General features: G+C 37.0%; 1 protein-coding gene across 27 annotated transcripts in view; it reads left to right on the forward strand.

Moving 5' to 3' along the window:
• TRPM3 (transient receptor potential cation channel subfamily M member 3) overlaps positions 1-27,562 on the forward strand; it is a 929,658-nt gene that overhangs the window by 600,540 nt on the left and 301,556 nt on the right. For 25 of the 27 annotated variants that reach the window (XM_021927842.2, XM_021927844.2, XM_021927846.2 and 22 more), the window contains exons 2-3: positions 18,559-18,638; positions 19,955-20,159. In XM_021927842.2, coding sequence (XP_021783534.1) covers positions 18,559-18,638; positions 19,955-20,159 — 285 coding nt within the window. Of the gene's footprint in view, positions 1-8,759; positions 13,936-18,558; positions 18,639-19,954; positions 20,160-27,562 lie in introns of those variants that run through there. The other 2 variants (XM_021927850.2, XM_031654816.1) reach the window with 2 other exon arrangements.

The raw sequence follows: 27,562 nt of genomic DNA on the forward strand, positions 1-27,562 counted from the left end.
GGTAGACTAACTTGGGGTGAGCACTCTGTGTGGCCAAAGATTTATGAGATAATAAATAATTTTACTCATTGATGCAATCCCTTTAATAAGTTGAGTTGACTCTTAGTCTTTTGGCTGACACAGCTACTTTATGCTCTGGTTAAGAATAACTTCCTAGCACTTGAAAACTTGATGATAATGTTATTTTCAGAGCATACTTTATGATTGTTTAAGATAATTCATTCCTCTGTTAAACACACATACTGAGTGCCTCTATACGCCAGATACTTAGGAATCAGAGGAGACACAGTCCCTACCCTCAATATAGTTAAAATATGGCCAAGGGAATAGAGAGATAATTTCAGGAAACAACAGAAAAGTTGATGGGTTTGGTCACTTGAGAGCAATGGGGAAAACTCTAAAGGCAATACTGTAAAGGAAACTGCAGAAGTGGCCAAAAGCACCATTGCAATGTCACCTTTTGTTAGCCCACAGAGGAGATGTAATTATTCTGCTAAGTCTTCGTTTGCTATTTGAGAGCAACAAATTAAACCCCACTAATCTACCTCACTCGATGGTACTTACCAAACTTAAGAGGCTTCAATTATCAACAGCTTAATAAACTTACTAATCTGCATTAAATGAAATCCTTTGCAAAATCACATTGAAACAATGCGTTAAGTCATAATCAGCCTGCCTGGTACCTACAGCCTGCTGTGGCTGAGCCCCAGAATGCACTGTGTAATCAAATTCCATGTTACTTAAATCTCGGAAAATTCCTAATGGGTTTTTTGTATGGGGATGGGGGTAGGGCAGTCACATTAATTCATACCGTGCTTTTGTAATTCTGAAGAAAATTGACATTTAGGTGTAAGTCAAGCAAGAATGTAATTTAAAACTGCTTAAATTCAGCCACCTATTATGATAAAAAGAAAGCTTAAAGAATCTTTTAGTCTCTTATGGTAAGCCAGTACCCTATGCTAACAAAGTCCTCATATGATACTCATAAGGAATCCAGGGTTAGATTTGATTATATGAATGCATCAAATTATCACATGTACCTGAAAATATGTACATCTAATATGTATCAATAAAAAAATAAACAAAAACTTGTAAGTCATTTTAAAAAAAGAATCTAGGATTGTCATCATGTTTATCAATTCTGTCCATAGTCCCTTGTGAAGTCACAAGAGATAGGAGTATTCTTTATGTTTGCAAAAGAAGAAACTGAAGCAATGGAAAAATCTGTCCCAGTCACAGTTGGAAACACAAGCAGGCTACCACTTCATTTCTCTGTTTGTTCTAAATCGGCCAGGTAGAAGAGGACTGTAAGAACAGAAGCACTAATTGAGTGACTTAGGCTTCATATAAGTAGCCTCTAAGTTACTTGTATTGATATCTGACACAAAAGTTCAAGTTGATAGTAACACTGTCGTGAGAAAGTTATCAATGAGGTCTTAAATGTTAAATGATGAGCACAGCAGTACAGATGTGCATCTAAGAACACAAAGAGAGCCATAAAATTAAGCCAAACAAAGCATTTCAGGATTTTGTCCTCAAATTTATAGACTAATTAATCATTTAAACCTGGCCAGGGTGCATACAACTATACACACATGCAAATATCAACTAAAATCCACCTGTTATAGGAATCTGTGCGCACAATTTTATTTTTTTAACATAGAAAATGCAGAATTTTCTATTTGGGTAAGACAAAAGCTAGCAAGGACCATCATTTAAAAACTACTTAAGAAATAAGAGTCTGAACTTTTCCATTATTGTGAATCACACTGACTAAATTTATTTTTCAGGTTAGTCTGAATCTGCCTTTATTTTCTAAGGCTTAAAAAATCTTGAGCAAAGGGGAGGTATAACGTGTGATCTAAATTCAGTGGGAAAACATAATTGATGGGCAATTATACTATTTAACAAATGGCTGAATTTAAATAATGATATCTACTGACATTAAGAAAAAAATGTTCTGTACTCCTAAAATAGCATTTGACAATCCAGAGCTTTCCTAAGATTTTTTTCCATAGGTCATGAAATATTCATTTGAAGGTGCAGACATTCAAGAATGATGGTGTGGACCCCTTATCCTTCAAATGAGCTATTAGGCTATAATGCCAACATAAGGCAGGGTAGAGATTTAATACATAATTTATCTTTTATCAGTGTTTTCCAACATGTAATCTGTAATGTAGAATTGGTGAATGAAATACTAGGAGTGTGTCTACCAGATTCTAACAGAAAAACCACATGCATGTGTGTGTGTCTGTGTGTGCGCACACACAGGTGCAGCATGAATTGCACATGTGATTCAGTGTAATCACTCAGTCAATTCAATGACAATGCTTTAAGAGACAGATAGTTACATTTGTCCCCATATTTTAAGGTTTAATGGTTCCATTTATGCAAAACATGTTAGGAAAATAAAAGAGCAAGGTGTTCCATTAATTCCCATCTGAAAGAATGTTCCATCTACAGTTAACTCAGTTAACTACTCTACTTTTTGATAACTGTGTATTATTATCAATTATTTTAACAGATGTCTATTGAAGTTCTACCAGATGCCAGGCACTGTGGGTAGTGAAGGGGTTGAAAAGGTAAATAGATATGGTCTGGTCCCTGCTCTAAATGAGCTTAGAGAACATCATGAGAATATAGGATAACTGCACGCTATTAGTCAGGATAGAGAGAGTTAATGGGCAGGCGAAAGAACAAAATACTTGAAAGTTCATTGTAAAGATTTAGGAGAAACAGAATGAGAAAGGAAAATTTAAATCTTAAAAAGTAGAAAGTATGAGAACAGGTAATTAATTTGCAACCACCTCTCTGAAGTTATAGAAATAGGAAAGGACAAAAATGTAATTAAATGAAATGCAAGAATAATCATTTAAGTGCTTAGTCTATGCTGAAAGCACTAACTCCGTGCCAGGCCCAGCTCAAATACCTCTCCTGGCCCAAACTGACTGCTTTTTCTCAGCATCCCTGGCACGTGTATTTACTTCTCTGTGTCACTGAAGTTATTCTAGGTCCCTGTGTTTTGCTTTCCAGCGGCATCACACTGAACCAGTAACTTAACCTCCACTTCCTCAGTGTCCTTATCTGCAAAATGAGCATAATAAAAGAACTTACTTCACAGGTTTGTGATGAGGTCCAAATTAGTTAATACATGAAAATAATTAGACCAATGTATGACATATTGCAATAGCTGTAAAACTGTTAGTGCTGCTACTATAAAACGTTATTGTAATCTTTACTGCCTCTGATTGATTTTCCTCCAGCATGGTGTTTTCCCAACTTAGATGTAAGGGAATCATCTGAGAATCTTACTAACGTGCAGGTGCAGATCCAGTAGATCTTGGGCGGGGGTCGCCAGTGAATCAGCGTTTCTAACAAGTTCCCAGGTGCTACTGATGCTTCTGGACCATGCACTGCACACTGATTAGTGCCTTGTGGTTCATCAACTGGTACTGGCCCACAAACTGTTTGTGAATGATAAGAGTACAAAAATTGAGAATAAGCATTTTAGAAACTTATATGGCAATTTGCTGTTGCCACAAAATCCACGTGCATAATCGATTTTATGGCATGTTATAAAAGTATCAGTTTGTAATGTAATGGATTGAAATTTTCTTTTAAAAGATTTGTTACAACAACTCATTTAAGAAGCATTGTTCTAGAACACAGCATAAACCTAAAAACAGATATAAGGATTTCATAAAGCCTTGTACCTCCTCAGAAACTAAAAGAGCTTTGCACAGGTCAGTGTTCAACAGATATTTTTGAATACATGAGTGAATTAATTAAAAAATAAGTAAGTACAGCTCAGATGGCTCATTTTCAAATTCTCCATGTAATGACTCAAGTTGGAGCTCCAGGTAGCATCGACTTTAATGAAATACAATTAACTCCACAGCTATGCTTCTGTTTACCTTTAATCTTAATGATAATTTAAAGATATCTGCATTAGAACTGTAAGCAAAGTGAAATGTTTTCTCTACAGGATTCTCCCTGAGAGATTAGATTTGTACATTTGTAAAAATGCTTGCCCACTTTCATAACAATTCACTTTCAAATCATTAAAATTGGGATTGACAGTGGGATAAGATACATACACACAAGTGTGTATGTGATAAGGGCATCAAGTCGAGTCAGTATTTACAGTAAGTAATGTACACATCAGTGCGTCATGTGGCATTCAAAAAATTAAAGGGGAAAAATAATTGTTCAAACAAAAAAGCCATATTATTATTTGGGGATCCAACTAGTACGATAGTGTATAATATGCCCTCACCAGTGGTGACAGTTTTAATGAATAATCATAAAGAGTGTTATAATATATATAGCATCCCAGAGCCAGGAATTTCGTGGGACTGTGTGTGTGTGTGTATGTATGTGTGTGTGTGTGTGATGATTTTCTTTTTGCATTTATGTCACCAACAGAAAACGAGGTAGTATTTACCAGAAAGAAGTTAGTTTTCTACTAAATATTGGAGAAAGGACCTAAGATCTCTTGCAAAGTTTAAATGGACAAATGCATTAGGATACTTGGTTTCCATTCCATGATTTCCCAGTGATTAATGAGTTTATAATTACCTTACATCCAAAATAATATCACACTTATCCCTCATGTCCCAAACAGGAATCTTAGAATAAATCACATTATCAAATAAAATAATCTGTAGGGAGTTTCAGTTCCCTGGAGGGAGGTAATTCTAAAATTGCTACTTATAAAAATTTACATTTGAAATATCAAGTTTCCAGTGATCCCTTCCCCAACTCCCATCCCAAGTTATGAACATTTGTGTCCCTTTAAAGAAGCAATAACCAGATTAAAGACTAACTTATAACATGATATTTTTACCCTTCTATCTTTTTATTTGGAGCAGTTGAGGATCTAAAATAATGTTGATGTGGCTGGAGGTAGTGAGCTGGGTCGACTTGGCATAGACAGAGTTTGGAGAAGTGAGCTAGGATGTGATACATAAGGCCTGTGAGATCCAGTAGCAAACTTGGGCTCTATTTTGAAAGTAATATGAAATCACTGAATGATTGTGGAGTGTGGGAGATGGAATGCCATGAGCTAATTCATCATTTTAAAAGACCATTCGTAAAACTCTTTGGTATGGTATGGTAAGGATGGATACCTGACATTATGCATTTGGTAAAACCCATAGAACTGTACAATACAAAGACTGAGCCTTAATGTAAGGTACAAATTTTAGTTAATAATAATGTATCATTTTCCAATTATAAGGAAGGTACTACACCAAAGCAAGATGTTAAATAATAAGGGAAATCGTGGAGAGAGGTGGAAGGAGAGAATATATGAAACCGTACTTTCTTCTCAACTTTTTTGTAAACCTAAAACTGCTCTAAAAAATAAAGTCTATTAATTATATAAAAATATAACTTGTTGCTGGGTAAAGAATGGGATGTAGGGAACAATTAGAAAGCCAGCAAAATATTCTTTTTAAAACTAGCATAGCTTGTCTCGGAAGAATCTTATTATCAGAAATTCATTTTGGCAACAAGTATTCAGAGATTAGAACTCTACGTGAGTGTAAGAGTGAGATGGTGGGAAAAGAGACAGGAGGAAAAAAAGTCATGTTTCCATCCAATGGAACAGAAACAAATTGGAAATGGAATCTATATTTTTGTGCTATCTTTGAAAATTATTTTTGTAACGTCTACCAGAGACTCACTTTGTTTTTTAAAATTTTAATTAATTTTTATAATTTTTAAATTGACATAATCGTACATATTTATGGGCTACATAGTGACTTGGGGTACATATAATGTATAGTGATCCTACTAAAATTCTTTATACCTACTTTTGAATTGTGATTATTTCTATGTGCATCAAATTTAAATTAATATATTTAGAGACAGTTCATATATATGTCTCTATATGTATATGTCTGTGTGTGTGTGTGTGTGTGTGTGTGTGTGTGTGTGTATGTGTATGTATATAAGTGTCTTCTGGGATGTAAAATATTCCAAAAAGATTTAATATTAACACACTAAGGTAAGAATAAATCAGTAAGATTCAGACTTTGGTAGTGAGTCATAAGGAAAGACATTAACAGTATTTTGAAGCTAAGCCTAATAACCTTGAACAACCTTAAAATGGTCACATTAGAACAATATAACCAAATTAAAGACTAACTTATAACATATTTTTACCCTTCTATCTTTTTATTTGGAGCAGTTGAGGCTCTAAATCTGCATAAATCCAAATTTATGCAGATGGATTTATTTTCTACCTAACAATCTAGTAATGTGACAGAGAAAAATGCCTATCAGACAGAAATACATTTATGCTGCATTAACTTAATACCTAATAATTTTTCATTTCCAGAGAGTTATAGAAGTAACATTACCTTTATATTGCTGGATCTGTCTACTTATAAGTTGCTTCTGATGACACAAATGGGATTGATTTGTTATCAGTTCCTCCCGTGAAATAATTCTGGATTGTTAGGTTAAAAAAAATTACAAATCTTGAGCAGTCTCTGCATATTCTGACCTGAATGATCATCAAGACTTCATTTATCACTTAGTAGGGGATGAGGCAAAAGAAGACCAAGTTCTACCCTTGGAAATTCTCTCAATGGCAGAGTTATTAATTAATTAATTGTAATAACATCTTAATAATATTTGAAGTCTCATTGAAATAGATTAACATTTACACATGTGCCAAATTGTTCAACCTGGGGCATTCTTAAGGATGATTGGAGTCTGGTGAGAATTATTTCAGGAATTATTTATTAATTCAAATCTCTTTGTGTACTCTGCACTAAGTAAACACAAAACCCTGTGCTCTGCTACATTTTTTGTTTACTTATAAAATAATGATTGCATGAACTTATAAAAATTAAAATTTAAAAAGATCTCTTATTTTCAAAAAAGCCCCTATATATACTTTGTACATGTTAATGAGAGAGTAACAATAAAGCTGATTCCCAGAATCCTAACTCTAGGAATTGGGACTGATCTTGAAGATCACCAAGATTAAGTCACTCCTCCAAGGTCATATGTCTAGTTGTAAACAAGTCATGGCCAGGATGCACATCTTGAGACTCCTAATCAGTCATGCGTCCCCCAGGCTCTGCCTTACTATTGCTGTGAATGGATACCAAAAATAGGGATTTCAGAAATAAGATCCAACAGCCAAATTTAAGTCTGTACCTTGTGAGGATAAATAATTTGACCTCAGAATTGGAATCATCCATTGATTAAAATAAATCAGCATCTCTACCCAGAACACTTTATAGTAGTCAGGAATGATAATAAAGAAAATAAAAATAACAAAAATAAAAATGATATGCATATATAACATACATGTAGACATACATGTAGACAGAGACTGATTTTTTTTTTTAGTTGTTAATCCTTACATGACAACTCTACTGTGAATGCTATTGCAACTTTGCAAGTATTTTTTTATTCTCACCTTTGGTTTGCCTCTTCATCCTTCCAGGGCCAAAGAGATAAACAAAATTCAGCTTGTGAATCTATGATATTCTTTGTCACATAAATTCCACATTTCTACCTAACATAAAATGTTCCAGTTTTATGACTCAGCACATTTCTTTGGCGGCTAACAAAATCAGAAGGTTTCAGGAATGAATTGTGAAAGCTAAACAGAATTAACGACTTAAATCGTGACATTATGTTGCTGCAACTCTGCATTTACTTGACACAAAACAAAGTCATAGTTCCCACCAGCATAGCCTCCATGAATATAGAAAACTCTCCCATTCACTGGCTGTGCACTGCCATTAACACAGTGATATTGTTTTCTAACAGATGATCCAGAGCTGTTGTTTTAAAGTTTCTGGCCCTTGAGCGTGTCAAACCTCAAACTCAGTATTTTTTGTTCATAAATTTGTCTTGGCTTTCCTCCTTCTTCAATTAAAATGTATCCTATTTTTTAAAAGATGTAAGCCAGTTTCATAGAGCTGGCACTACTGTAGTTATGGTTTTTGGCTGACAAAGGCAGTAAAGCCCCTTAAGAGTGTGTGTATGGCTTTGAAGGTTTTAAGACATTGTGTGGAAACTGCTACTGTATTGAAACACATGATTAACCCTTGACCATAAATAGGATACTTTTGAAATGGGGGTCTACATCTTCATTTCAGTTTTTCATCATTGTCTTTTAAGGTTAATGAAGTATGTATATTTTTGTTAAGATCGAAATGATTAAAATGTGCTTATTCTACCACTAAGAACAAAAACATCATTCAGCATCCCTAAAATCAATCACAGAGTGTAAGGGATTTGGGGCTCTCTGTACTAACATAAAATGTTCCAATTTTATGACTCAACACATTTCTTTGGCTGCTAACAAAATCAGAAGGTTTCAGGAATGAATTGTGAAAGCTAAACAGAATTAAGGACTTAAATTCTGACATTATGTTGCTGCAACTCTACATTTACTTGACAGAAGACAAAGTCATAACCTCATTTTTACTCTGTACTAAATGTATGAGGGATTTGAGTCCATTTGGCTAAGCCTATGGCTGACATATAACTTTGGCATGATGCTTAACCTCTATAAGCCCCAGATTCTTATTTGTATCCTGGAATTTTATAATATCGACCATACAATGTTATTAAGATTACATGAAATTCTATATGCCATAGCATTCTGGGAACTGCAGAATAATTTATGAATATAATGTATTATTGCCAAGCAATGATTAATTGCCTCATAATGAAGAAACAAATTTCCAAAGAAACAGAATTGTATTTTAAAATTATTTATAAAAATGCGTATGTAGAATGACATGCTACATAAACATTCTGAATATATTTAAGTATGATTTACACAGCATGACCTATTGACAAAACATGAGTTTAATTTATCATTGTAAATAATAATTTATTGAATCTTTTCCCAATCGGATGATAAAAACATAATCTAACCTAACATTATGTTAAGGTGTATATGATTTAAGTTTAGAGGCTATAAAGTAAATTTTAGTACAAATAACTTCAGCCCACAAAGAAATTATTCCCCTAAGGTGAATTATAGGGATGAGAAATTGATATTCCCCTAGAAATAATGTTAAAAATAGGAGAAGGAAGAAGGGGAGTGTTCTAGGTGAAATTACAACACTCTGGTTATGCCATACTAGACCTAGAATACTGTAGATTTGCAATGGAAACTGGCAAAGGATGATTATACATGTTGGAATGAAAATAAGTATTATATCATGTGACTCTTCCCCTAATGGAAGTGTGACCAAAAGAGGGAAGAGGAACAATGGTCATGGTGATTCACTCTGGCAGTGGCCAGCTAAGCCCATCAAGGAACACAATGTTTCATGCAGAGTTTTAAAGAATGCAGAGGCATTGGTCAAGTAGAGAAGGAAGAACCCAGCATTTCAGATGAATGGACAACATATTCAAAGTTTGAGAAATCTAGAACAACATGGTTCATGAAGGGAATAATCAATATTTTGGTTTGCTGAAGCATAAAGTGTACAAAGATTTATACAGAAATGAAGAAATTTGAAGAAAGATATTTCCAGAGCCAGAACCAGACTTTAGATGCTGAGCTGACCATGCTGGGGATGGAGAGCCACTGACAGGTATTGATCAGGGGATGGCACCATTGATCGTTTTGGAAAGAACACACTGATGGCAGTGTTCTCTGGAGGCAGCTGGCTTTGTCATGGTCCTCTGCCATTAACTTTATAGGTAAATGGCAACCCTAAATGTTAGAGAACACAATACATTTATTTCCAAGCATTAGAATAAAAGCAAGGAGCCTGAGGGACATTTAAGAGTGCTTGGTCCTGTGTGTTACTCAAACTTTGGTCACTGTTGTGATACCATCATGATTTTCTCTTATCCACAAATCACTTTTACTCTAGTTTATTAAATATTTTTGATGGGCTCATTTTTTCACAACTCCAAAAAGAAAAAAGTTATATCTTCAAGCACTAGTATTTGTTAAATTTGTAGGTTTAGCCTTTCCTTGTATATTATATATTAACATCTAACTATCAAAAGAAAAATGCTTATCTGGGCATTTTCCTAAAATCCTTCTTTAGGAAACACTGGTCAACCTGATGGCATCGTTTTCCAATGAAGAATTAATGTGCAAGGAAATCAGATGATTTGCCTACATCCTCTATGTGCTAACCATGTGCCACAATTCTAGGTGCTGGGGCCACATCAGCTGGGGCCACATCAGATCAATGTCACTGAGCTCTTTTCTCCCCCAATTTGTTCACTTATCTCGTCATCAGTTACAAAATCACTGCCCTCAGGAACTTAAATTCTAGTGGGGGACACAGATGAAAAACAAACACACAAAGACACAGCATAATGGCAGGTAATGTGAGGGACTCTGAGGAAAACAGAGGGAAGCAAAGGAATAAATAATGACACGGTGTGCCTTTAGATATGATGGTCAAGAAAGACCTCTGAGCAGTTCAGATGTGTTGAGAGGGTGAACTGTGGCATATCTGAGGATGCTGAGGATGGCTCTATCCAGGTACAGGAATGACAGGAACAAAGTGCCCTCAAGAAGATCTTGCCTGATACGCTTGAGAAAAAGCAAAGGCAAACTAGTGATGGTGCCATGAAAGCTGTCTTTTAAAACCACTACTACTCCTTCCTTCTTGACACCTCACCATTCACACTCCTTTTTTCTGTACCAAGGGTTGACTGGGACCAGTTCCAGCCTACTACCTGTTTTATTGGAACAAAACCATGATCATTTGTTTACTTGTTGTTTATGGGAGTTCTTATGCTACAACAAGAGTTGAGTATTACTGCAGAGACTGTATCGCCCTCAAAGAGCCTAAAATATGTACCATCTGGCCCTTAGCAGAAAACATTTGCTGACCACTACTTTGTATCATGCTCTTTAGTCGATGCGGTTGTCAAATGTGAACATCCCAGAAAAATACTGCTTTGGACATCTTTATAATAATGAAATATGCATTTTCCATGTTACAATCTAGTTACTGCTGGTAGAAAATCTGATTTCACTTTTTCAAAATGGAGTTGTGCACCAGTAGAAACTTTTTAGTATTTTATCTTCAGGTGGGATTTTTCTTTAATGATGAATGGGAAGAATAAGGTATCTGCCATTGCATAAAAAAGGAGTGAGGAAGAAGCACAGTAAGCCTTACACTTGGGGTTTTCGCTTGTTAGTATTAAAATTATATTCACTCTAAACTACATCTGAAACAGGTTGATAATATACCCTGTTGGGAGCTGCATTGTCAGGTAATGCACAAGATTTTATACAGATCTATATGGACAGTATGGCCTAGAGCTACAAGTCTCTTTGGAGCTAATTACCTTCTTAAATCAAAGGGTCCTAAAGATAATCTACAACCTCACATGAAATAGTTGCTGTGCTCACCTGGGACTTCCTTTTTTACTTGAGTAAAATGCCCAGGGTTCTGGCAGCAATATTTTTGTCTTTGGTGTAAAGTTCGTGGAGGGCTCCTCTTATTCTATTCTCTATTGGATAGTTATTTATCTTTATAAAGGGAAAACAAAACAAAAACAAGTAAGACTGCAGAGAATAGGATAAAAAAATACACAAGCAATATTTAAAGACTCCGTATATATGTAACTCGGTGTTTAAAGTAATTCAGATGAAGGGTTGGAGTAGTATCTAGTGAAGAAGGAAGTTGAGAAAGCTGAATTGTTAAAATATTTCTTACATTGGGAAGATTATCTACAATCAATTTATTTAGTCTCACAGACCCACTACAGCCTACCAGCTTGGTGTATCTTTCAGGTGTTTGCCTGCCCACCCGCCCAGCTCCCCGCTTCTCATTTCCCCACTTCCCTCCTCTTCTCCCTTTGTTTCTCTAGAAAACTCACCCTCCACATTGTAAAACTTTCTTTTCCAAATCGTCCCCACTGAATCCCTCTATCTTTTTACTTAATTCTCCTTGCTTCATCTCTTCCTGAGATGCTCATCCCCAATAACCTCCTATTATCATATGGTCAAGCTTGACAGTTGAAAAAATATTTTCTGACTATATAAAATATAGTTTCTGACTATAAATATGGTTACAGAAGAAAACTGGAAAACATGGAAAAGCAAAAGGAATAAAACAAAAATTAGCTACATAGTTACCACCTTAAAAATGTTTCCGACCTATCACCTCTGTATCTATTTAAAATTTATAATTTTTCTGCCCTTAATATTTTATGACCTACATTTTTCACATAACAACATGAAAATGTTTATTTCTCTAGGTAATTAAGCAGTCTTTTGAAACCTGATTAAAATCACCAAATGGCATGAAACACTGTTTGATTCCTCTCCTATTGATAGACTTCATTTGTTTCCACTTCTTCTGTATTATAAATAACACTGCAGTGAACATCTCTGTGTGCTCACATCTCTGATGATTCCTTTGGAATAAGTGCTTGGGAGTGTTACAGCTGCAGAGAAGGAAGGGTATATACGTCATTAAGGCTGTCACCACGTGTTATTCTGTAGCCAACTCCTGAAGACAGGCAAAGGGACTTCCTCCATCATGTGTTAAACTCAGTCTGATGTTTCATTTGGTTCTTGTTTATCATAATGTTTCCCCAGCTGAAAGTCACTAGGTAGTCTATTGTTTCTTTCTCTGGGGAAAACTTGCAAGTGACAGACCAGAAAATGTGGGAGTTTGAAGAAGATCAATCCTAGAAAGAGCAGAGGGCCAAGAAGATGGCTCAGGACCTAATTCAAGTTTGAAATAAGTCATTCGGTTCCCAGTATTATGCTTATTGAGTGTCCAAATGACACGTACTAGGTGTTTTGACAGAGGATTATGGAAAAATGAAAACCAAAGCCCCATTGCCCTCACAGGTTTACCATCCACAAGAAAAGGGAAGAATGCCATCTCTTAGCACTTACCTCTGTGTTTGGGAAGAGAAAAGTCCTTTGGAGAGGAAGTGCTCATATATTCACTTTTTAAAAAGTATTTTTGCCTTCTAGAAATTTAAGTTATTTTCTCCCCCAGTTTGTTCACTTATCCAGTCAAGAATACTATTATCTAAAATATTCACTCTTGGATTATACATGAAAGAGCCCTTTCTATGTGACTGAATACCAGCTGGAATCTCTCCATTGGGCCACCCCAAATAAACATATCATGGCATCACAGCTTTTGATCTGCATCCATAAGCTACCATGGTCACAGCTCACCTCTTTTTGATAAGAAAGCAGGACTGTAGGTTTCTAATCATACATTTGCAATTGCTAGCGGGGCAGCAGAATAAGAAGTATGATCAGACAAGTTTTATTATTGACATTTTAGAAGTTCTCGAAGGTCTCCGACAAACTCCAACTTCATTCTTCTCAGGCTCATGTTCAGGGACCAAAATATTCTATTGAAACACTCAGAGATTTTAGCAGTTTCTCTTTAAAGAAATGCTATCATTCCATTCTTTGGGGATGGTGGAACAATGCCGCTTGTGTGCTCCAGCCACTCGGATCATTCATACACTGTTTCTTTAGAAGGATTTGCTTTCCAAAGTTGAACTTTCAGAACTCAGAACACCTTATCACACTTTCACAAGCTTTCTCTCTGAAAATGGAAAAAGAAAAAGGGAGGGGTAGGCGGGGGAGCCTGTTAGGACCTGTGCCAGTTAAATCCGATCTCTCCAGGGATTTGTTTTTCTTCTGGCGTCAGATTAGATGTTCAAATCAAGCAGTGTTTGAGGGCTGGGAGGGAATGTCCATGGGATTCTTAGGCTAATCCCGAAGCAGCACATTCCAAGGGGCTAATCTGCCCAAGTTCATTGCTTACTTGAAACGTCTCTTGGGGGAAGAGCCGAACAAGTGACTTTTTTTTTTTCCAGTGGGCGGTCATAAGAGCATTATTAACGGAATGACCAGCCCTAGCTGCAGCAAAATGAAAGCAACAGGAGCTGCTCCGGGGACTGCTTTTGCCAGCACCCAGAGTCAGTGCTCAGGTAAAATGATTTCGGCTAACTTTTCTCTTGTTCAACTTCTCAATATTGGATCTGGGGACCTAGAGGAAGACCAAAGATCCACACCCAGGGAGGCGTGGAGGGAAAGGGCAAAATGAACATATGAATTTAGTACCTTTGGGTTGGGGATGTTTTTTTTGATGAAGACAGGGTATACATTTGAAATAAGAGAGGGTGACAAATGAGAAGCATTGTGAAACTTCTCTTGTGATTTGTTCCTATAAAGTTAGTGGACTCTTTCCTCATCTTGCAATTACTGGTCTGAGTGGTTGTCCTTCTGTTAAGCTTCCCTGCTAAAGAGAAGATTGCAACAGCACGTTCCAAGGTTTTTTGGAAATGAGTTTAATACACCCTGTGTGTATGTGCTTGTAAATCTTCCTGCCTGGAGAACTTGATTCAATAGCTGGTGGGGAGTATATAGTAAGAAGATTCAAAGTAGTTTGGGGACTAACATTTGTAGCAAAGACTTTGTGAAAACCATCGAATCCTGCTTAAATGAAATGACTTAATTTTTTAAAGCAATATTTACAGACTTTTGTTTCCATTATTTTGATGTTTTATTGACTGTATATTTACCTTTCAAAATTAGTAGTTGCTTTATTCTTTGAGGGTAATCATACTTTGTTCAATGTGAGTGTCCTCATTTCTGTTTTGTATATGATGTCTTTTAATTATTAGCCTTTGAAAAACACTTCCCTATTACACATCACACATGACTGATGATGCAGAAAGACAAGAAAGAAAATAGCCAGTCCTTCACAAACTCAGTCTTGGTTATGTGCATTCTACCTTTAGAAAAGAATATACAGAGAGGTTTGCTGGGGGCCATAGAAGGCATCTTTTCTAAGCGTACATGAGACTTCCAAAACATGTTTAAAAAGAAAAGATTTTAAGACATGATGTCTGTTAAAGTTTGTATTAAAAGAGAATTGAAGGATCAGCTAGAAACATAGCACATCAAAACTATTTCATGCTTTCTAACGTTGAGGATAACTATTCTGAGATAACTGAGTTGGATATTGAAGCAAAATATAAAGCTTCCTATAGAGTAGTTCAAAACCTTCAAACAAAGAAAAGGAATTTGTTTAGGAAACAAGTTAAACCAGGATTAAACGTCAAAATGCCCTCTCCAATAAAATGAACTTAAAAATCTAACACATGATGTTCGATGTTCATGCTAAAGACCTGAATAAAAGCATGATAAAGTGAAGCTCACAATATAGTAATTATACATGAGACTTTGTAGAATTCCTAACTCATGTGTTGTACCTGCTTTCTTTCTATTGTGTACTATACTTTTCTACTTAATGAAAAAATCCAATTTAATTATGAATGATGGGGAAATTTCTTAATGTTCTGTTTCTCTTTTGTTTTACTCCCAATTTTCTGTGCCTTTGCAAGGGAAATGATTAATCTGCTAATAATAAGAAATAGAAATGATTCTCAATCTTTTCACTAACAATGATGTAGCGTTTCACCTTTGAGAAGGTAATTAAGTAGCAAAACTACACATGAATTAAATTACTTTTTTACTGAAACGCTAACTAGCTGGCAATCCATATGTAGGAATGCTTACCACCCATCATCTGACTAAAACTTCCAGTGCTTTCCAGGCTAACAATAGGATCCATGAGCAAGAGAAATAAAGAAGGTGTCCTTGAAAAGTCTAATCCATTTGTCTTTGGAGCACAGATTCTTATGTGAGGGGTCTTGTGCCTACATTTCTTTGCTGTATAGCCATTTCTTGAATTCTGGTGTCCTCCTAATGTCCCACCTTCATCCTTTACCCCAAGGAGAAAGGAAGAAGACATAGCAGAGTATTCATTCCTGCACATGTGAGGACTAGAAGAGGGGAATGAGAAAGGGAAAGATGCAGGATGAACTGGTTCCAAGACCTGTCTCTGGGAGCCAGCTCTGTCTGAATGCCAGGATACTCCTGGGCATGCTCAGAGAGTACTACCCATAACAAGGGTATGTCATATCAATAACATCTAATGTTTTAATGGCAATTTAGCAGAGTGGGTAAGAGTGTGAACTCTGAAGCCACACTGTTCAAGTTCAAGTCCTGGCTTTAGAATTTATTGCTGCATCTCTCTGCCTCAATTTCTTCATTGGTAAAATGGATATAAAAGTAGTATTTTCCTCACAGAGTCCTTATGGGATCCAGGGAGACAATGTATTAATATATTTGGCACAAGGCCAAGCTCATGATGCACGCTTACTGAATGTTATTCATTGTTATTACCTGTTGAGCTCCTACTACATGTGCCAGGTACTTTATCTGAATCATCTGGTTTGATTATCCCAACAACTCTTCAAAGTAGCTGGAATTATCCACGTGATATAGAAGAGGTTCCAAAATGTTAAATAACCTTCCTATCTACCTTGTTAGTGGCCAGCCAGGGCTTGTGGGTTCCTATCATCCCCAACACAAAGGGAGACCAATTTAGGTTGGGTCTCCTAGAGCAATATCATAGTCCCCTCATCTGAGCCTTCCTCTGAACTTTTAGTACCAGAATCAACCCTGGACAGGTCTCTCTTCTTAGAGCAAAGCGTGGTACTCCCAAAATCATCATAACAATGCTGTGTTTCAGGTATTGCTGCTGTCTCCATTTTATAGATGAGGAAAACTGAGGATCAAAGAAATCATGTAACTTTCTCTGGGTCAGAGTCCCACTCACACCACTTTTTCTAAATGCAGACCTCATGCTTTACCCACGGTAAAGCTTGTCCCACTTCTTCTCAGGGAGCATTGGTCAGCACTCTCTAAAATTCCCAGATGCTCCCCCACAAAAGAGCTTTCTGAATGCTGGCCAAAGTTGAACACAAAAAGAGAAGGAAAGTAAATTCTCTTTTTTCTGCTCTCTAAAGTGTAGGAAAAGTTGGTTTCAAATGTCCAGTGAAGAACATTTTACCCTCTTTCGGCCAAGAGATATTATCAATGAAAGTATTCAGTGTCTAGAGAAAAATCATGGCCTATGAATAGTTTAACGAACAGGCTTTTTACAAAGACAAAGACTGGCTGTCTATGCTGCTAGGCTCATTTTTGTTACAAAGAGGTAGCCATTAGCCTTTTCTACCTGTTTGAAAAGAAAAATATTTGAGATTAGACATTGGGAATTTTTCATGTTTAGCTGAAAGACAAAACTGCAAATGTTACCTTTGTCATGTGAGAATGCAGAGGCCCCCCTGAACCTGAGGGTCTCTGAGGCAGCGTGGGTATTCCTTTTCATGTGGACAATGCATGAACACCCAGAAATTATTCCACGTGATAGTGACCATTACTGAAACAGGATGCAGTTTATTTGTGCCCCTCAACCATGGCTCATGTTGCTCCTTGTAAAATGTGCATTGTCATGAGTATTAGGCAATTACTGCCTTCGGTGCCACATGCTTGCCTAGACTTCCCTTGTGAGAGAGGAGGGAGGTACAAGACTGAGGTACTGAGGACCAATCAGAATTTAGCACAGCTTATAGACATCTGAGTCATTGGCAGAGTCAAGATTAATTACGGTTCAACACATGGGAGCTTATAAGAGTTAATACCATCGAGACAGGTCAAATCAACAGCTCAGTTGTGCTTTAGCCCTGCATATAAGAGTATGAATTTAGTACTGATGCTGTATTAGAGAGAAGATGACACCATGTAGAAATAACATTACAGGTTGCTCTAGCAACTTCCATCTTAAAGACTTAGAGAAGGAATCTTCTGAGCAGCTTGTTGAATTTCATGGGAGACTCCTCTGCTATTGCAAATACTGGTAAAGAAAACCATGAAGGGATGCAGGATGGACAACTGCTTTAGAATAGAGATTGTACAGTTTTCTGGAACATGCTTTGTCCATGTGGGAACCCAATCTCAGTGGCAGGACTTCTGGGTGGACGGACCCAACAGTGCCCATTCTAAGAAGCTGTATATGCTCTGCTGAAGGGCATGTAGGGTGCATTAAAAAATGGTGCTATCTTACTTTTTTCCAAAGGCATTACCTGTAAAATTTTGGACTATGATAAAAACATTTATCTTCCTCATGCTTTTATTTCCTCCCCTCCCCACCCCCCTGTACTTAGCACCGCTAATTAGAAAAAACATAGTGATACATTAGGGCTTTTGAGTTATGCAATTCTCTTGCCATTTTTTCTTTCCTTCTACAAGGAAAATCTAATGGAAGTGTCAGCCGTGAAAACCTTATACTTATTTAGATGCATTTCTTCCCACTACTGAATACTTGTTTTCTATAAGGTTACAAACACACTATTCTATCCCTCCAAATTTATTTTCTCTGCAAATAGCATTGTCTTTCTATTTTGAATTTGTATATGATTCCATTGCTAACTTTTTTTTATTATGGTCAGTTCCTTTAATTCTCAGTATTGTGATGGTAAATAACCTAATCAGCATGTACGGGGAGTAATTGCTTTTGTTATATTTAGTGTTTATGTGTGAAATAATCACAATTTCAATTCAATTTGAGATATACTAGTCTCATATGATTATGAAATTTTGCTTTCTAGTTAAAAATATTTCACAGTATATTCACCTTTCCTTTTTTTTTTCTTTTTTTTTTTTTTTTTTTTTTGTGTGTGTGTGTGTGTTTTCTTTTTCAGGCTCAGAAATCCTGGATAGAAAGAGCATTTTATAAAAGAGAATGTGTCCACATCATACCCAGCACCAAAGACCCCCATAGGTAATCTTGCTGTCTATAATGTGTTGAGAACATGAAGTAGTAATTATACAAAAAACCTACAAGAGTAATCATGACCTGTTGCAAGGGAAACACTGTCAAATTAAATATCTTTTATATTGTTTTTGGACACCTTTGAAGCAATCTTATTTCTACACGCTATATATGTCAGGCCTACAATTAATTATTAATCTAAAAGCCTGTAAAGAAAAACATAAATACCATTGTGGAAGGAATTAATCACCGTCTATAATAGTGGATTATGTTTTTTGTTACGGTTATTGGTTTTTCCTTTTAAGTACTTCTTCCAAATGCTTAATTTGTACCAACATGTTCTGCAATAGGAAAAAAAGAAAGAGACTTAAATAAAAGACTCCTAGCAGATTCCTAACTAAACTGTAGGCCTTCAGATTCCCATTTAAGCACGTTGTTAGCACCTTACTTACCTTCCTTAGGATCAACAATATATGAGATAAAAAGCATTTGGGATAAAGTAGCATATATATGTCTGAAATGCCTTTATGAATGGGCAATTTAAGAAATCAGTTTAAAATATAGACTGCAGAGTCTCAGAGACTGTGTAACCTTGCACAAATTACCTAACCTTCAAAACTACAATATTTCATCTATACAATGGATGCTAAATTGTTAGTTTTTAATAAATGGCAGCTATGTATTGTAACTATTATTACTAGTAGTCGTAAAAGTAGTAATAGTAATGTATGAAGGACATTTTCATGATAGAGCAAAGTTTAAGTTTTCAAATATCTCATGAATATTTTTTCATTGTTTCATCAAGAACACTTAAGCCTGCAGATTTTTATTCTCAGAATTGGATATTTGACAGCAAATGTCAATTGGGAAGAGACATGTTCAGTTGTGACACACATATAAGTGAGATTCCTCATTTAAATGTGCATATTAAACTTCTCCCCCTCAAAGCTCTTCAGAGGCCTTCGTGCTTTGATAGATTTGATAGATGGGCAGAGTGTGAAGTAGAAAAATCCAGAGAACTTTTGTTTGCAGGTGTCCAATCCTGAACAAAATGCCAGGTACAAAAGAGGTGGATGGAGAAGGGCAGGAGACAGATTACAGCTTACACAGCTAAAGGAAAATGGGTAGAGGGGAGAAAAGAAAAGATATGTATATCATGGAAAGCCTGAGTTTACCAATGCCTGATTTAGCCACATGGTGGAATTCTACCTGAGAATCGACTGACAGGTGTTGGCACAGACTTTAGAATTCTCCAGCCGTTGCCTTAAGTGTGTATCCCAATACTGACTAATACCAAGGGTTCACTTTAACCTCTTCTCTTATAGGTGTTGCTGTGGGCGTCTGATAGGCCAGCATGTTGGCCTCACCCCCAGTATCTCTGTGCTTCAGAACGAGAAAAATGAAAGTCGCCTCTCCCGAAATGACATCCAGTCTGAAAAGTGGTCCATCAGCAAACACACTCAACTCAGCCCTACCGATGCTTTTGGGACCATTGAGTTCCAAGGAGGCGGCCATTCCAACAAAGCCATGGTAATCAGAAAGCCATTTGGTTGCTCCCAAGTGCTATCTCAAGTCCTGGAAAGGGGTGGTTAAGAGCCTGAAATTTAGTCTTTGGGCCTAATCTCTACTCTGCCACTGTCTGACGAGGTGACCTGCTCTGAGTGGTCTGCCCCTGTGTGTCTCAGCCCTTCCTCTATAAAATGGGGAAAAGAAAACTTGCCTCCTGGGATTTTTAAAGTAATTAGTGACTTTTAAATAATTACAGACACAGTGACTCTTATTATTAATTATTTTAAAATAGTTTTCTATAGTTATTCACTGTTTATTATGTTCTTTTCTGGGTCTCATCCATTAAGGCATATTTTTCTAACTCCTTTTTTTACCCCTTTGGTGAGAATGTGTTGCCTTTAGACTTCTGTTTTGTTCTGTTGGTAACTAGCATTTCTCTTAATTCAAAGTAGAAATGATTAACTCCGCCTATTTCTTTCCTTGTTCTAAGAGAAATATTGCCATCCAAATTAAGTGCTTTTTCTTCAAGCAGCTGTGCTCAATAATGTTCTCTATAGAAGATTCCACATAAAAAGCATTTTTTTTGAGTTGGGGAAACTTTAGGAAATATGCAAATGTTACTTCTAAGAGTTGTTGCTTTTAAATTTCACCTTTCATCATGGGCCACTTCCTAGTTAACTGACAGAATTTGTCTAGCATGTATTATGAAAATTCTAGACACTATTGTCCAACAAGGTTGCTTCTAACTGTTAAAAGAGAGAAAACTAGCTGAGGGTGGAGCAGGAGATGGCTGATCTTAGGTGTGTCATGGAGTTTTTAAGTCTGGAGAAGAAATTTTGCTTAAAGAAGCATACTCCAGACCACAAGGGAAGTCACCTCATATGAATGGCAGTCTAAAAATGTGCAATAAAGCCACCTCTTTCTTCTCTTTTCTTACCTCTCCCTTCCCTGTCTCTCTCCTCTTCCCCTTTCCCTGCCTCACACCCCCGCCACTGCAGTAATTTCTTTACCAAGAATGACTGAGCTATTTTAACACTTCTTTTCTATGAAATATAATTCTGAGCTATATATTAAATTAAAACCAGTTCTGAACTATATTTTAGAAAGAAAAATGATGCTATTTGCAACCTCCAGCAAGGCTTGGGAAAACAAAGAATGAGTTAGTCTTGGCCCATGCAAAACTAAGGGAAATGGAAATCTGTCAACTTCCTCACTCACTTAAGAGATGCATTTTTTCACACAAGATTATTAACTGTCCCCAATTCAGTACAGTCACTGTTCACAGTATGAGATTGATCTACACACAATGTAGATTCTCTGAAACCACTTGTTAAAAGTCATGCAAGGTCTCCCTGTAAGGAAAGTGCTGTAAATGAGGATGTGGCTTGCTGGATAAGAATCACTGTAGAGTGGTACACCCAGTGCCTTCACAGGATGCTTGAATAGTGCCTACAAGCCTCGTGTGGTTAGCCCAGTAGGCATATGATAAGCCTCTGCTCATCATTTCCACTGTTAAGAGTTAGTGGCAGGTATGGAGCATGAATATGCTTGTAAGTGAGAGCATCCCTCAACGTTGTCACCTTAGGAGACTCTGACCATGATGCTGCCATTGTGCAAATGTGCACTCCTCTGTCTTTTGGGGACTGATTTCAGACAATGTATAGATTGCAAGAGAAAAGCAGTCTGTATTTTCATCAAATGGTAGTTTTAATGGAAAATGAATCAGAAGTACCTGAAATTCATAAAACCTAGAGCTTAGTCACAAGTAACTTATACTGTTTTTTACAAGTCCAGTCTATTCTATGAAGATAAAGTTTTCTACCATTAAAAAATATATTTTAAAAATGGAGTATTAGTAGTGAAGTATTAGTATTAGGAGTTTAGAAGTGAAGAATGTAGATTGTGGATTTAGATAATACAAGTTTAACCCAGAACCATCATATAATGCTATGACATAGAGAAAATTACTTAAGTTTTCTGAGCCTCAGTAATTTTATTCTGCTGTATAAATGGTTGGTATTACTGTCATAAGCATTAAATGAGATGACTTATGTAAAGCATTTGGCATAGTGCTGGGCACACAATAGATATAAAATTAATCTAGCTGCTGTTAATATTATTAGTACTATCATCACTATTATTTGCTTCAGTTTCTGAAAGAAATTGCAAAAACATTTTGACTAAATACTTTGAAAGACACTCATTTGAATGCACATATCTTATATATTATTTTAGAAAGTCAAATTACACTTTTTCAGTTAACATTTTAATATTCTAGAAGTTCTCACCCCTTAGCCTGCTGGTTGACCACAGCATTTGAAGCCACACTACATTTTATTTACAGCCTGACCGTCACTAACGGGCTATATGACTCAGTTTACTTAGCTTCCTACTGCCTCAGTTTCTTCACTTGTAAAATGAGGATAGTAATTCCTCCTTCATATGGCTGTCTCCAGAATTAAATGAGCCAATACATGTTAAGCACTTAGAATACTGTCTGGTGTTAAAGCTGAGCCACTACCTGCTGTTGGTATTATTCCTACAGAGAGCTAACTTACTGTGCTGGAAAGAGAGGCTTTGCAATTAAGATACATGATCTTGAAGTCAGACAGAACCGGATCTCAACCCTCACTCTCTCACTGTTTAACTAGAAAGTCTTGATTAAACCATTTAACTTAGCCGAGCCTCAAGTGTTCTTATCTGTAAAGCAGGCATAGTTTCTTTATTTGATGTTTATGAAGATTAGAGAGAAAACTAAAAGTATACACTTAGTGCTCAAGATGTTTATGAAAATAATAACTACTTACACAAATAACAAAGACAGAGTAGTGAAACAGCTTCCTTTACTTCCCAGGAGTCCAAAGATGTGTTAGAATATTTACATAGGGGTGCCAGGCTGCATAAGTCAGCAATCAGCTCTGTTCTAGTGAATGGCATTGGTGACAGTCATTGGCAGGTGGGTGGGTCCACGACACCAGCCCATCACTGACAGAGATCTGTGGTCTGTAGATCACCACATTACATACTTAGACTTCCACTTTCAGTAAACCTCCTGTATCCACTCACTCCAGCAAAACAGTAAGTGAGACACTGTTATACCTCAACAACTGAACAGCTGCCATGGGTGTGTTATCACAGTGGACAAAACCAAGATCCCTTCTCATTGTATGACTTTCCTTTTTTGGGTTTTTTTTTTTTTTTCTCCTCTTGGAAATTTGTAGTGCATTTGACAGACCCTAAGAACTCTGGAGACTGAGACTCTGAACGAGTTTATTAAAATGTGTGTCCTTCATAGTATTAAAATACTTGTGCAATTGCTTTCAGAATCTATAGCAAATAATGATAACCACAATAATAGCAACTAAAATTTATGGAACATCTACTTCAACCCTGGCACTGCCAAGTACTTACCTATGATACCTTGTTTTATGTCTATAACAGTAGTATTGCTATTCCTACATGACAGAGTTACCTACTGCGGCCCTTAATAGTTAAGTAATTTCTCCATATTGCAGAGCAAATATATACTGTATGTATATTACAATATTTCACAGTGGAAGGAAAGACTCGAAGAAGCAGATAGATCTTCCACTGTGCTCTACAGAGGGGACACATATAGACACTAGATCTAACAGCCCTTCTGAGGCCCCACATGGCTCTATGGAACTGAGTTGTCTGTTGGTGATCAGGTTAGACAAGGTCGGCTATATACTTTGTGGAACCCAGTACAAAATGAAAATGTAGGGTCCTGGCAGGGACAGAGAAATCAATCCTTCCTTCTGATGGCTGGCAGCCCCAACTCTCAGGGGATGGGTGACCCCTGCCATGGGATTGCCACCTTCACACTGGGACATGGCTGGTATTTAAGGCAGGTGAACTTCTGCCAAGTCATCCATGAAACACAGCATGGTTTTGCCAGCCCAAGACAGAGAAGGCTGCTCCCTTCTCATGACCCTGAAATGCTGCAAGGTACACACCCACCCTGACCTTCCCCATCCTGGAGAGGCAGCAAGGAGGTAGGACCAGGGACAACCTGTGAACTGAAGCTTCAAGACTCCACTGTCCCATTGAACTTCATTAACTAAACACAAATTGAAGGATAAAATTATTACAAATTATAAGGCAGCAAGTGCACAGCAATGGACCCTAAGCACTGGCCTTCTGAACAGTGTGACTGTGTTGGTCCCACGCCCACAAAGCTGGCTCTGAGGCTAGGTCTCAGAGGTTATGGCTGCCCTAGATGGTCTCAGAGCTGTCACTACGAGAGTAAACCTTTCTTTCTTTCTGAGTCTAATCAGCCAAATGAGAACCAATTTACCTTCTTATTACTACCAAATATTTAACAAGTGGAAGTTCCAGCTATTCATCCAGACATAAATAAGCATTTTGTCCACTTTGAAAACTTGCCCTTCAATTATTCTGATTCTTCTGTCTAGACAAACGGGTGGAGTTGTCCACAGGTCAGAGGTCTCATTTTATCTGACAGGATAATTGTTTTGTGCCAACCTGTTCCTTCTTTACCTCTTATCCTCTCAAACGAACTGGCGCACAGTTTGTAGAAAGGGAAAATCAGCAACCACCGTCTGTTAAAGAGTGCCAGTCTTTGCATGGGGAATGCATGGTTAATTTTTCACTAAGATTTAAGTCAGATTGGCCAACTGATTTAATATGCCTTCGGTCCCCTGCCTCTAACAAGAATACTTGAAAGTTGAAATGATTTTTAACAAGTGGTCAGAAAACTCTAGAGGAAGATTGACTTTTATTAACTTTTGAAGCCAAGTTGAAGCCCTTGTGTTGCCAATGTGGTCTGGACATAATATGAGACACTCTGCAGGAGTTTGGGTAGAGGATAAAGTTGGAGAAAACGAGAATCATAATCATTATTACAATGTTGCGGGCCATGTGAGCCACCTCTCTGCTCAGGAACACTCTTTGTATCTGTTTTATCATGCAGGCAGTACAGCAATGTGTCACAGAGTTTAAGCCACCAAGGACACTTGAGAGATTGGATGCAGCGATTCTCAACTTACAAATTTTTGAGACAAGCACACTAGTACCTATGCCCAAGGTTTACTTCCAAGAGAGTCTCATTCATTGGTCTGGCATAGACCCTGGGCATCCAGAGTTTTTTAAAAATTACCCACGTTATTCTACTGTTCAGTCAGGCTTAAAAAACACTGACTAATCTGAACCTAGAGAAGTTAAATTATTTTCCCAGAGTCACACAATTATTTAACAACATAGTTGTTGAACCCAGCCTCCTCAGGACTCCTGTCAGTTCTGTTTCTTCTCTGTTGTGTATGCCTAATACAAGCTATAGTAGATGTTTTGTTGGGAAATATATATATGTGGGTAATTGAAAGGAAGCTAATTATTATTATGTTTCTAGCTGTTGATAAGGGAACTTTGTAATAGAATTATAAAGTCACTATTGTTTGATGAGGTTGATGAAACTCAAAAGCTGTGAGCAGGAAAGGGTCTTCGTCAACTTACATCCTAGCTTCACAGAGCCATTTTCTGTGCCTTTTTGAGTACTTTGTAGTGTTCGGTCCCCCATTCCCAGGCTTGACAGGCCCCCATAAAATCACAGTGAAACCAGCACTTGACAGAGAAAAATTGTGGCACAGGAAGAAGACGGTCAAAGCTGACAGAAGTGAAGGATTCTGACTTCCTGTTCAGTACCAAGCTGCATCCTACCAAACTGCAAGCCTCAGAAAGCTGTTCCCGAACAACCAGAAGACCCTGCAGTTCACTCAGATGCCCCATAAATGTCAGAACATAGAGACAAAGGGGGAAGAAAATAAGAGGCAGAAGCTCTGGTTTAGGCATTATTTTACTAGAATGGAATCCAGGTGACTTTTTAGGCCCCGTTACAGAGCAACAAGAAGATGAACCCAGCAGCCAACATTGTGTCATTTCTCAAAGATTATTCTACATCTGGGGCTCACGCCTTCCATTATTTAGGAAAGGAAGCAGTGTTGGACTTGATTACAGACAGAATCTTATTTTATTACTAATCATCTCTTCCAATTAATGCTGAGCTGACTTGTGGGCCAGGTAAATAAGTGTAATCTAATTAAGGACTTGTATTTAAACCTCTCAAGTCACCCACATAATTCTCTTTAGGTTTTCTCTTGCTGTTTACACTCCTCATTAAATTAGGTTGAGTCCCTTATTATAATCTTCATATGATTTAGATAATTCTAGTCCTCATTTTCACACCTTAAGCTCTGTTGAGCCTGCCAGAGGATGAAAGCCTTATTCTCTGGGCATTGTGAGTGTGAGGTGAAAGGGAATGTGGGGGTTTAAGGGAGAGATAACAGGCAGGGAGAGACTGTCAGCAGCATGATATCTACAAGCTTATGCTCTTAATATCCTTTAGGATTGAATGTGAGATTTTAAAAATTATCTATCTTTGAAATATGCAAATTTTATCTGAGAATCATCATTGATTGGCACGCACTAAGTAGGAAATTAAATGAGTCCCACTTCACAAAACAAAACATCTAATCGATAGGCTGTGGCTAAGCAAGCAGCTTTACGTACACATGGTAAGGTTTTGAAAGGTTTCATAATCGTTCCATTGATTTTCAGTTTCTACGTTGTAATCTCAAGACCACTGAACTGGCAGTACCTTTGGAGGGATTTTCTGAAACTGAGAATAAAACTAGAATTTATCAGTTATATTTCTGATTCTAATCATAGATCTATAGAGAAGGAAGAACCAATTCTCTTCCAAGAAACCATCCTATCTTTGCCTCTAGAAAACTTTATGCTAAATAATTCTGGCAGAAAATTCATACACTACCCCCTATGACTAGTTCATATGCTTCCTGGAGTTTTATATTATTTCTAAACCTTGAATTTTGGCTTGTCAGCATCCCTCCCATGTAAGTACCTGATAACTCACATTGAGACATTGCAAAAACAATATGGAATAAATTACAATGACACCTCCACTTCCAGAGTTTTGTGGTTCATCAAACTAGGGATTTGATGACAGTTAATGCAATTCTAAATATTTTCTTTCTAAAGAGATTTTATATCTATTAAACCATCATAAGCATTAAACTCTTGCTGCAAAGCAAAAGGCCCCATGGACTTGGAAAGCTGGTATCAGCAAAATTGCCTTAGCAGTCTCAAGGGACATATTCTGTTCAGCCACATCTTTAATTCCAAGTGCCCATTTTAAAGGTGGCTACAAAGAGTTAGGAAATGAAATGGTGCTTGTTACATTTCTCAAACAGAAAGGAAAACGGGGCAAAGTTTCCACTAGAGGCTTGGAAGAAAGGCATTAAAAATATTGTTAGAGTAGATTTAGCAATGGTAGTTCCCATTTTTCAGAACACTGCTTAACAAACACCAGGTAATCACTTCCAAGAATTAAAGATGGCCTTCAGTAGAAGGAAGTGGACCTGTCATTT

The sequence above is a fragment of the Papio anubis genome, chromosome 13, assembly GCF_008728515.1.
Source record: "Papio anubis isolate 15944 chromosome 13, Panubis1.0, whole genome shotgun sequence".
Lineage (NCBI taxonomy): Eukaryota > Metazoa > Chordata > Mammalia > Primates > Cercopithecidae > Papio > Papio anubis.